The 12,181-nt window shown below is 41.8% G+C and overlaps 1 protein-coding gene across 5 annotated transcripts in view; it reads right to left on the minus strand.

The window, feature by feature from the left end:
* Positions 1-12,181, minus strand: part of SYTL2 (synaptotagmin like 2) — a 99,681-nt gene that overhangs the window by 22,665 nt on the left and 64,835 nt on the right. For 4 of the 5 annotated variants that reach the window (XM_084842513.1, XM_084842512.1, XM_084842511.1 and 1 more), the window contains exons 5-8: positions 10,916-10,997; positions 8,817-8,919; positions 5,957-6,832; positions 4,724-4,795 (exon numbers count right to left, since the gene is read on the minus strand). In XM_084842513.1, the coding sequence (XP_084698639.1) occupies positions 4,724-4,795; positions 5,957-6,832; positions 8,817-8,919; positions 10,916-10,997 (1,133 nt within the window). Of the gene's footprint in view, positions 1-493; positions 4,796-5,956; positions 6,833-8,816; positions 8,920-10,915; positions 10,998-12,181 lie in introns of all 5 variants that reach the window. The other variant, XM_084842509.1, reaches the window with a different exon arrangement.

Here is a 12,181-nt window from a genome sequence, read left to right on the forward strand (position 1 = left end):
CAGCAACTAGTATACAGAGGTGTATGGCCTCAGGTATAGGAGGCAGCATATAGCCATCATTACTATTAGCCATTGACAGCCTTATCCTCCCATGAGTTTGTCTCATCCCCTTTTAAAGCTTTCCACATTGGTGGTTGTCACTACATCTTGTGGTAGCAAATTCTACAAATTCCAGTTAGGATGCCAGGAGGCAAACCTTAATTCAACTATTGTGGAATTGCGAGGAAGAATCCTGACCATTTTTCTAGGAGCTTATTAAGAAAATGCATATGTATCTTTGAGGACAGAGTGACATGGATCTCTCATTTCCATCTAGAGGGAGAAAACTGTGCCCCAAGTATCAAAATCTGGAAATGCTGCCTTACAGAAACGTTGCCCAAATATTTGGCTTGGGCGACTAAATTTGTACTATTCAATTGGTTTTCTAGTAATCACTATAAAAAATACACATACACACAAACTCAGAACAATTAAGGAATTCAAAACTGCTCACGCGTTGAACTTCTTTGGATTCTCACAAAGGAACTGCTTTCATCTAAAAGATCTGATCCAAAACTCCTGGCATCTTCATCATCATCATCATCATCTTCATCATCATTGTCACCAGCACGAGGGGTGGCAAGCAGAAGCTCAACTTTACTTGTTTTATGAGGGCTTTTGTTTTCTGCAAGTGGGGTGCTTGACCTTTGGGATCCATGTACTACATCCACTTTTTCGCCCGCATCATCTAGGGAAGCACTTGCACTAGAAACCTCTGTTTTTCCCTCTCTTTCAAATTCGTCTTCTCTCTTATCTGCCCTGGAAAGTCTAGGAGAATCTTCTCCTTTTTCCAGATGTGGTGCTTCAGTTGATGCTAGGTTAACATGGATAGTTTTTTGGAAAACCATCTTCCTTTCAGGGACACCAGAAATCTGTGCTCTCTCTCCTGTTTGGTTATCTTGTTTGAAAATCTTGCCCTTGAAAGGTATTTTAACCTCGGTATGATAGTCGCTTGATGCGCTCTCAACCAACGCTGGCGTTTTTACAGATAAGCTTTGCTTTTCTAATGGAGGTGTGGACTTAGTTGTTTCTTTTTGGTTGCCTTCCTTGGACAGTTGCAAAGCAGCATCACAGCTTTCCCTAATTAGCTTTTCTAAGCTGGAATTGTATAAGGCATCCTCTTTTGCTGGGGCAACAGATTTCATTATAGTTTCATTTCCTTCTTCAGGAAGGCCCACTGTGCTCTCTAAGCCATGACTAGCCTGCATGGTCTCTTTCATCTTGGCATCTACACATCTCAGTTGAGCAGGTTGAGTCCGGGCAGCTTCTTCAAGTAGTTCCAGTAAGCCAGAATTAAATTCTCTTTGCTTCAACTTGGATGGTGCCACAGTTTTGTCTACAGTTTCATTAATTTCTGGACCACAGATCATTTCCTTTTTGCCAACCAAATCTACAGTCCAATCAGACTTGCTCTCGATTTCCGACCCATTGCTATGGTCTGTGCTTTTCTGGCCATATGGGAGGATTTCAGAGCCTTCCTTGAGCAATTTTTGGAAGGTGGCTTTGAACCTGGCCTGCTTGGAATTGGATGGAGTGGTAGTCTTTTCTATTGTTTCAAATATTTCTTGAGGATATGGTTTATCTTTATCATGAACTGGGCTCACACTTTGACTGGGCTGTAAGGAAGCATGTATTGGTTTAGGAACCTTTGTGTCTTTGAGCAACCCAGAATCCTCATTAAGTAGTTGCATTAAACTGGGTTTAAACGCTGCATGTTCAAATAAATTTGGTTTAATGGTTTTCACTACTGTCTCTGCCACTTCCACCAGTTGCTCACCAACAGAAGCACCATGCCCTTGACCACTTGCATTTTTCTGGTCTTTAAATGGTAACACTACAGCTGCCTCTTGTGTTGGTTCACCTTGCACTGTAGTCAGTATATTGCCACAATCTTCATTTGTATCTCCACTTTTCTCAGTTGTCTCACAGATGGCCTCCCCTGGAGGATTTGCCATTTGGGGCAAAGCAGGAACTGTCTTCTCATTCACCTGGTAAAAAGACCTTTGCTGACTTTCTCCAGGAATACTGTCAAAGGGGGTTTTCAGAATATTCTCCATAATTGGTGAAACACAAGGTATTCTTGACGATTCTTTCAGAAGGCAGGCTAGTTTGGCATTCAAATCATTACATTCCCTTTTTGACGTAACATGAATTTCTGTCACTGTCTCAGAAACCTCTTTCCCAGGATGGTTTGCTCTATTCTCAGTAGTGAGACAAGCATCAGGTAGTATCAGTTTTGGTGATGGAATCTGGAAGATTTCTTTCTGAGAAGGAATATCATCAAGATATATTTGGCCTTTCACCCTGTTAGGAGCTTTCCCAGGCATTGAATTTGTTTCTTTTGTTAATCTAGGCAAACTCTCTACATCTGTTCTATGTTCAATGGGTTGATCTTTGGACAAGATACATTTTTGTTGAGTTCCTTCCATTTCTTGAGACTCCACCAGGGTCGTTTTTTGATCACTGGGAGAAGAATGATGGCTGCGCTCCATTACCTTATTAAAAAAACGCTTCTTCTCTGATGCAGAAACTGCTTGTTCAGAAATAGCCACCACTATAGGATGACTGGTTTTCACATCTGGGACTTCCTTTAGCATCCTCTCTAAGCTAGTGTTAAAAGCATCAGTATCAGCTTTTCGTGGGACCAAAGTTCTGTTTACAGTCTCTGTCAACTCACTTGCTGTAAGTTCAGCTTTTCTATCTGTGTCTGCAGGAACAACCCTATGGTCAGCCTGGTCAGCATAAGGCATTTGCCCCTCTGCCGCTAATTCCACCTGTGCAATTCCTTTCTCATCAGCCAGTGGGTAAACCAATGAGGACTCCTGAGATGATTCTATCAACAGTTTCTGCAAGCCATTGTTAAACAAACTACGTTGTACTTTTGATGGAACAACTGTTTTTTCTATATACTCTTTCACTGGAAGCACAGTTTTTTTCTCTGAGTGGTTGCCCTCTGTTAGGGCAAATTCTAAACTTCCCATCGGCACAGTACTCACTGATAGAGAGATAACTGGTCGTTCTGCTTGCTTTGAAGTCTCCCTTCTTGCTTCTAGAGGTGAAATCTTTGCATTTGGTTCCTTCATTCTCTCTTCTTGAAGGATCTGTTTTTGTTGTTCACCTTCCAGAACTGCCTGGCTAGTTCCTACTCTAAATTCTTTTAATTCCTCTGACTCTTTCGGATAACTTCCTGTACTACTATTTTTACTCCTCGGGACAACCATCTTGGCCTTGGCCTCATCCTTCTGGCCTTGCAGCTTAGTTCCCACATCCCAAAAACTTCTCAGGCTCTGAAACTGTGATGGACTGAGGATCTGAGCCTTCAACTCTTCATCTATTTTTTCCTTTAAAGAATGAATTTTAAAATGAGGCTCCTGTTGTAGAACAGGGGAAGCTCTCTCTTTCCCCAAAGCAGTTGCTTGTAAACCTCCATCCTCTTTGGAAAGTGGCACTGCATTGTGTCTTAGGTGCATATTATCTACATCCAGAAGTTTTGTACATTCATTATTCTTCTGGTCACTTGGAAGTATTTTGCCAGATCTGTCAACAAGATGGCTCCCTTTGGATTTAGCCATTAGGCTTGGTCTAGTTTTTCCTGAAGACAACTTCATGTCATTATCTTTAGGTTCGGAGTCATCGTCACTGAATTCAACTTTTCTGAAGGTAAACAGATTAGATTTGCCTTGTTCATTGTCAGATTCACCTGTAACATATCCTGAAGATCCACCTGTTGGCTTTACTCTGCTGGATTCCTTTTTATTGCTGGGAATCATGTTACTAACTGATGTATTTTCATTTAAAACATCTTCCTTATTTGCAAGCTTTGGAGTCATCTTCCCTCCTTCCCAGAAAGCCCTGATGTCCTTGACCTTTTTTTTATCACCTGTCAGAGACAACTGTTTGAATTCATCTTGCTGCAAAGTAAAAATATTCCCTTTGTTGGTATGTTGCATATTTTCCTCATCCAGCAATCCAGATTCCCTTCCTTTAAGTTCTTTAAGAGTCTCTCCAGATTGAGGCTCAAGGTTTCCTTCTTCCAAGAAAGATTTAACATCTCTCTCCCCATCAACATATCCACATGTACGCTTTCCCCCTTTCATTAATGTTCCAAAAGAAGAATCAACACTCTTCAAACCCAGCTTAATTGTTTTATCTTCAGCCTTCGGTTCTCTGCATGAAGTATTTTCACCCTCTACTTCACACTTGCCATTCGTAGCAGTTTCATCTCTCTGGTCCATGTCCTGATCAACAGTCAGGATATGTGTTCTCTCACCAATATGAATGCTTGGCCTTTGGTTGACTGCAACCTCTTCTGCGCTGCCTTGATTGAAGCTTCTTTGTTTTCCTACCAACAGGCTGCTTGGACGTCCATTCTTTGCAAATAATAACGGTTCATGGAACGGATAGCTCTTTCTGTTTGGCTCTTCTCTCAACACATCTGTACTTGATCTGTTATCTTCTCCAGTTATAGGCAACTCTCTCGCCTTGGGCATGCCCATCTCCTTCGCAAGCTCCCTCTCTTGAGGGGTTAACAGAACTGTTTCTTTACCACCAGTACCGGAACTTCTTTTAAACCAGTCTAGTACTTTTGATATGGACTCATCAGCTGCCTTCAAGATCTCAGCAGCATGTTTGTCAGGTTTGGAAGCGGTTTTAGCACTTTGACCCTCAACAAGAGCAGGCTTACCGTGTTCAAGGTCTGCAGAGCCAACCTTTGGCACCTGAGGCTCTTCTGTCTTAGCCAAAGGCAACTGCTGGCCTGCAAGAGACATAGCCAAATGTTGTTGTGAAACCAGGGCTGACATTCAATTTAAAAAATCTCAGTCCACCAAATGTATTTTAATAAATCTACTAAATCTGCCTAAATTTGTATATGGGAGAGTAATTTTAAGGGGGGAAAGTATACTTATTTTTAGATGGCACAATGTCACAGTGGCAGCTGTCTTCACAGAGGCATCCCTTCCTGTGTGTGAGAGAGAAGGGAAATGCCTCTTCCAAGGGGGGATCGTCACAACAATGGAATGAGAAGCGCGTTGGAGTAATACCCGGATTTTCATAGAATCGGCTTTGGTCCATCAGGGACACACGAAACAAGATAAGCCGAGTGCAGCATACCTTTAAAAAGTACTGGTTTTCAGTACCTGAAAGGAACATATTTACGGGTGGGGTGGGGGGAGTAGAACTGAACATCATCAAACTAGCAGGGGCTGCTCAACCAATGAGAGGCTTGTTTCCTGCCCCTGTCCAGGCTCCCCACTGCTACTAGATTATGAATGGAGAGCAACTAATTTTCCCCGTGTGTGCAGATTTCCCTGAAGAAACAAAAATCCCCAGTTCTCCAGTGTAACATCTGAAGGCTCCTGAGAGCTCACCGTCCAATTTCACTGCATCCCAACAGCAGACTGGTGACCATGTCATCTGTTGTGAAGGAACTCAAACTACTCTAACTTCGCACTAAATCACTCATGAAGACAGCCCTCAAGATGTTGCCTACTACCTGAAGAACTTGTATATAGAAAAATAAAATAAAACATGTTGCCTAATTTAAAAGTTTTTAATCAGTTGATTAAAGGTTGCAGCCCTAGTTGAAATACAAGCTTCCACAGGAAAGCTTACTTACCAATTATATGAAATGTTATTTTTGCCCCAGTAAAGGTTTAATAGCCTGCTTGTCCCAATTGTGATTTGATTCAAGTCATTTACAGCACAACAATCAACGGAGTGCATCCTAAACAGCAAAATAATCAGCAACTATGTGAGGATGTGGGTGGAGGAAGTTAGAAAAGAAGCAAATGGTTAGCATCCACGTTAAGATGGTAAAGCAATAGCATACTTCCAAATGGAAGATTGATAGACAGGATTATAGGCAGCTGAAAAAGTGACTAGTCGTTAACTCATTGGGATACACTGTATTTCTTACCAGTTGTGCTTTTTGAGAAGACATCTGGCTCAGGGCTTAGCTGTTTCGTTTCGATCTGAGGCTGCGTCTCATCAGTTTGCTCTTCCCTGGCACTGGGAAAGATCTTCCTGGAAGATTCAGTTGGAAGTATAGGTTCCACAGGAGGGCTTTTCACAGACTGCAAGGGGCCAGATGGCAGACCTGTGCTGTTAGTGCTGCAAGAACTTGGAGCCTTTTCCCCTTCTTGAAATACTCCTCTGTCCTCAGCATTACCGTTTAAAGCTGGAGAATAGGATCGAGGAGGCTTTACTGGCAGAGAGTTCCCACTCTGAAGTGCATTTACACCACCCACTTGGTCTTCATTGGTCTTAACACAGTCAGTGTCTAACAAACTGAACTCCCCAGATTCTTTGCCCTCATGTGACTCACAGCTCCGGGGACGCTCTTTTCTACTTACACTGGAGGAGAACCTGACTTGCTTTAGTCTTTCCAAAGAGTTTTGAGAGAATCCTTCCAATTCTCCTGCAGGAGGGTTCTTCTCCGCAACACCTTCAAGGATAGTCGAGGTCGGCAGTCCAGTTTTATTGGTTTGGTCCAAAGTTTGGTTCAAACGGAGCACTTCAGAATCTGTGGAACTTGAACTTGAACTGCGTTTCAGGATGCCTCTGGGCGGCGTCCCTTGGCCATTAACCTGCTTGATCCTTCTAGACGTTTTGGGGAAGGAATCTTCGTTTTTCAAGCTGACATCTGAGGTCTTGCGGATGTTTCTCCTAGCTCTTGGTACAGGAGGTTTTCCTGCCTCGCTCAGTTCTACAGGAGCCTGCTCTGGCCCTTCTACCCTTTTGTCGTGTGTTAAGCTTACCCTGAGTTGGTTTTCTACCGAAGGCAACTGAGTGTCTGCAAGACAAGACATGCAGACAAAGGAAAGGGTAAAAACATACCACAAATAAAGACTCATTAGTTGTAAAACAAAATACCATGCAGCTAAGTAAAGGCATTATTATAAGCCTTGGCGAAGAAGTGACATTAGCTTTCTTGTTAAGACAAGGATGCAGTGTAACAAGACAGGAGCAGTTTAAGCTTTAACTTAGGCTTGACCTACACTAGTAGCACAGTGAGGACTACCACTTCATGCAGCAGGTTGAGTTGCACCTTGCATAAAAGGAACTCCCTGCAAATTACCAAAAAAAACAAAAAAACTAGCAGAGAGAAAGATTCTAGCCCAGTTCTTGTTATGCTAGTTTTCTACTTTAAGGGAGGATTTTCTGCAAGGGAGTGTTCAAAAATGTGATTTCTCCAACGCATAGTCTGAAGTGGTACATTCCATTTCGACTACCATAGAACTCTTACCACCTCATTCTGCTGCATGCTTAAACTAAGCCACAGATTGAGAAAGGGTCAAATTAAGGTAGGTTATCTGATGCAGAGACAAACATTTCATAATATAAGAATAATATAAATGCTTTGGTTAGGATTTTTTGTAAAGCATGCTCAGATGATGGGGACATTTACTCACACTATACTTAAGGCAGCTCTACAGTGATACTTGGAGAGAGTGGCCAAGTTCGCACGATCAGCGGGGGAAAAAACACAGTATGGGTCACTTCCCCCTCCCCCACGTGTGCCGCTCACACACCCATCATTTCACTGCATCGTGGGTTGCAGTGGCATCCAAACCCAGCACACAGCATGGCAGGGGTGGTTTCTAACCCACCATGCACCCCCTACAATAAACCATAGGTTGTGGAAACCTGGCCAGTGTCTTAGGGTGCAAATCCTATGCATGTTTAGACAGAAAAAAGTCCTGCAACTCTCAGCAAAAAGCCAGCCATGCTTTTCTAGGACTTTTTTCTGTCTAAACATGCATAGGATTGCATCCTTAGACTGTTAATCTTAAGGATGGGCAGGGTCCCTGTCCCCCACTCCCAACTAATCTGATTTAGAAATTATCCAGAGAAATGGGATTAATTTTCTGGACGTCCCCTGGATGACAAGGAAGTCAGTCTAGACTCTGAATCAGGACCCTAGGCTATTCCCATCTCTTACCCAGAATATATAATTTTAAATCTTCTGACACAGAGAGAGAAGGCAGTTGTGGCTTGTGAGGGCAGATGAAGGATAGGAGCAGATGACAGGAATAGGGAGCTAATAGCTGGGCAAAAAGGGGGAAAGTAGATAGAAGCGTGAAGCAGTATTTAAAGAGGCCTCTAGTGGTCAGGCATCAGGATTTTCTGCACCCCACTAAGAAAAGTTCCCAAATCTTTCAATGTGGCTCAGTTTGATATTCCAGCTTGAATTCACGAAGTTAGCTCAACTTAGCCATCATCACTAGAAGCACTGAAAGATCTAATTAACTCTCAGCAACAGAGGGAGGGGTCAAAACTAGCTATCAGTGTTTATAATTTGGCATCATCATCCTATTATTATTATTATTATTATTATTACTGATTTTAAATAAATGAAAGAAAAAATGCAAATCATAGATCCCACATACAGACCAGTCCACTCAACTCTTAAACTGTACCCAATATAGCCAATACAACAGACTCTCCGAATCAAAGAGAGAGCCTGGTTCTAATATCGGATGAACAAAGTATTGGATAAATATTATACAGTTCTTATGCATATTATGTATGTTCAAATGTTTTGTTGCTATTTTGCACTGTGCATTGCTCATTAGCCACCTTGAACATGTCAACAGGAAGTATGAGTGTCAATCAAAGGACAGGCAAAAATACAGTATGTTTCTGGGAAACTCCTTTTGAAAACTGAGTCATTAATGCAACACAAAAAATGCCAATAAAAGGTTTTGTCACACTTGTTCAAGTTTTTCAGCAATTCCACAGAAGTAACACAGATTATTTTTTAAAAAATTCTTCACCTTTCTCTGTTGTCTCTGATAAACCCCTCATTCCATTTTCAGGCTGCTCACTTCTTGCATTATCTTCTGGTAAAGTTGAGTCATTAAATGGATTTTTCCTTTGCTGAAACAAATAATAACGTTCAGCTTAAATTTACAGTTTTAGAAAAGAGCATTTCAAGAAAGAAAAATGGTACACATCACAACGGAGAGATCCATCAGTTAGATTAATAATGGCAAAATTAAACAAAACAGTCAGCAGTGTGTTTTAACTCAGATGTAAATCCCACATTATTGAATGGGACTTGTTCCCTAGTAAGGGTGTTTAGGATTGTTACAGTTGAGCAAGATAAGCAGAAAGGCTATTGGGGGTGAGGTCACAGCATTTAACAGTGGAACAACAATTTCCTTCGTATAAATTAGAGGACAACAGATAGATAATGCAAGGATATTTTAATGGTACAGCTGCAGCCAGCTTTATTATGCCAAACATATGATCACATGTGAGATCTTGTCATAAAGAAGCAATTAAAAAGGCACAGGAGTAATTGTTAAACTACAGACAGGCAAATATTTCAAGAGGAAGGCTAATGCTTTATTGTTTGGGGTGGGGGTTGTTATTCATTCTATAAAAACAAACAATGCAGGTTTTAAAGGTGGGGTGCAAAGCCATGTTATGTCTAAAAAAGAAAAGTGGCCAATATCCATGAGTCCAGAAGTATGTCACTTCATCCAATGTTCCAAAATGAAGAAAACACAAGCAACAAGATCTAGAAGTTGCACACAGGCATCTAGGCATCCATAAAAGCTCAGCAAGACCTGGGCATTTTAGTAAGATAAACTTGATCATCAACTGATCACTGCATTGTCTGCATACCAGTGAGGACTTCCCCTTCAATAAATACTGGAGTGGGTGGGACACACATCCAATCTGTCCCGTCTAACCTGAACTTCCAGACTATAATCCATGGCTGTTATTTAGGCTTGACCATGGCTGTAGTTCTGTTTTTAGTTCAAAAAAGTGTTCTTTCTTCACTTCTGTATATACAACTCATGTCTAGGTATTATTTTTTTAAAGAGTAAAATGATGACAAGAAAACTATTGCATGTTTACTGATCCTGCAAGGTGATGGCAGCATTCCTTGCCCTGGTTGGACAAACCCAATGCTCTTTATAATAGCTGTAACCATGAAACTTGGGATATCCATTTGGGGTGTGGAGGAAGGGCCTGCTAAAACTGCTGAAGGACTCTATTGTTGGAAACCAACTTTTGCAGTTTACTTGTCCATATTCTGCTTTTAAAAGTGTTCTTGCTAAAACACTGACATCTGAAAAGACAGCATTTTTGTTTGTTTTTAGAGTGATCCAGGATATTCAGCTCTCCTTCAACCCCATGCAGAATCATTCAGGGCCTAGTTTGAGGCCCTTTTGCACTGCTTCGTTTGATAGCAAAAGGCTGATTCACGCAAGTATACTCAACATTCACACTGACTGTACATCAAGCGATGACGTGCATGGGTGAATAAATCACCACAGCCAGAACTCTCCTAATACCCACTGCCAACTCAAAAACATAAAGTTCTTCAGTGGAGACAATTTTCACACTTGGCCAAGAGTCAGTAATCAAATGTTGTACATGCATGTTTGAGCTGGGCCAGAGTCAGCCCACACTGCACTAGTAAGACTCCAAGATGGCCAAAGCACGGTTTGAGTGCTCAGGTATTAAAACATCAAAGCAGAGACAAAAGCCAGGTCTCTCTGGGAGGAACTGCATATATTCTCTGCAAACCTGTGTTCCTAAATCCTTATTTGCCAAGATAATGCACATGTGAAGAAAGAGGAGGCATTTACAGGGAGAGAGGCGAATGTGCTTCACTCTTCCTGCTCACACCAATTCTGCACTGCCCCGAAAACGTGCCCCAAGGCGGGTTCTTCCATTGGCCAGGCTTGCTTCCAATTTTGTCTTATGAGGAAAAGGAAGGGTTGGGGGACCCCAGGACTTGATGAGCATGTGGATGCAAGTAACGCTTATATGGTGATAAAAGACTATCATCCCTTCCTCCTCTGCCCAATGTTAAAATGAGCAATTGATTTTAACGGGTCATTGCCAATGAACCCACCTTAGATGGCGAGACAGCTGGCTTTCTTGCATCGTCCTTGGTCTTCTCTGATGTGTTAGAGGGTGCACTGAACACTTTAAGGCTGTAAAAGAAAAGAAAAAACAAGAAATAATATCCCTAACCATAGCCCATTACTTAGGCCCTGTCTATGTCACACACCTACACTGACTTAAATGTTAGGGCTTCCCAACAAGGAGCCATAAGCATTTGAATTATTGTGAGATGTCAAACCAAATTCAATAAGGAGTCAGCTTTATTTATTTGATTTATACCCCGCCTTACTACCAAAAAATGGCACTCAATGCATCTTACAAAAACAACAATAAAACACATTGAAATTCAATAAAAACACAACCATTTCAGAATAAAAACAGCACCCAACCCACAGACGCACTTACAGGCCAAAAGCCTTCTTGAATAAAGCGGTCTTTGTGTGCCGGCAGAAGGACAACACTGACACTGACAACACCTAGCCTCCCTTGGGAGGGAGCTCCACCGCCTGGGAGTGGTCACCGAAAAGACCCTCTCTCGTGTCACATAAATGTCCTAAATGGTTTGGGACCTGGATACCTAAGGGATCACCTCCTTCCGTACTATCCTGCCTGCTCCCTAACATCAGAAGGAGAGGCCATTCTCTGTGTCCCGCCTAGGGTGGAAGCAGAGCTGATGGCGATAAAAGACAGAGCCTTCTCAGTGGCTACACCAATATTGTGGAACACATTGCCCTATGAAGCATAGATGGTCCCCTCTCTGGCTGTCTTTCACTGCTTGGTAAAGACATTTTTATTCTGGCAGACTTCGTCTGCTAGCGTCTGCTGTTTTATGTAAATGTTGTATTTTATCAGTATTTTGTTCTATTTTTACTGTATTTCTATTGTTGCATTTTATTGTATTTTAAATGTATTTTTATTGTATCTTATGACATTGTGACTTAAAATTATTATAAGCCGTCCTGAGTAGTGCATAGGCACTAGAAAGGTGGGATAGTAAACTCTATAAAAATAAAATGAGAAACCATTTGAGCACTGACTGTGTTTGCAAAGGAGGGAACATGCATGCAGCTCAGGTGTGGTCCTGAATCACAGCCTACTTTTAGGCCACGTATACACAAACATAAACACACACGCACAAAGGGGCAGCACCACAGAATGGGAAAAATGGAAATTCAACAGGTACAGGAGTCAAAATAATGGATACCTGTTGTATTACTGTGTCTTGAGCAAACAGCTTTTCATTAGGGAGCCCTTGTAGCTTCTTAGCTAAGTT

Source organism: Heloderma suspectum, chromosome 3, assembly GCF_057233095.1.
Source record: "Heloderma suspectum isolate Gila_16-S chromosome 3, 16-S_ref, whole genome shotgun sequence".
Taxonomy (NCBI): domain Eukaryota; kingdom Metazoa; phylum Chordata; class Lepidosauria; order Squamata; family Helodermatidae; genus Heloderma; species Heloderma suspectum.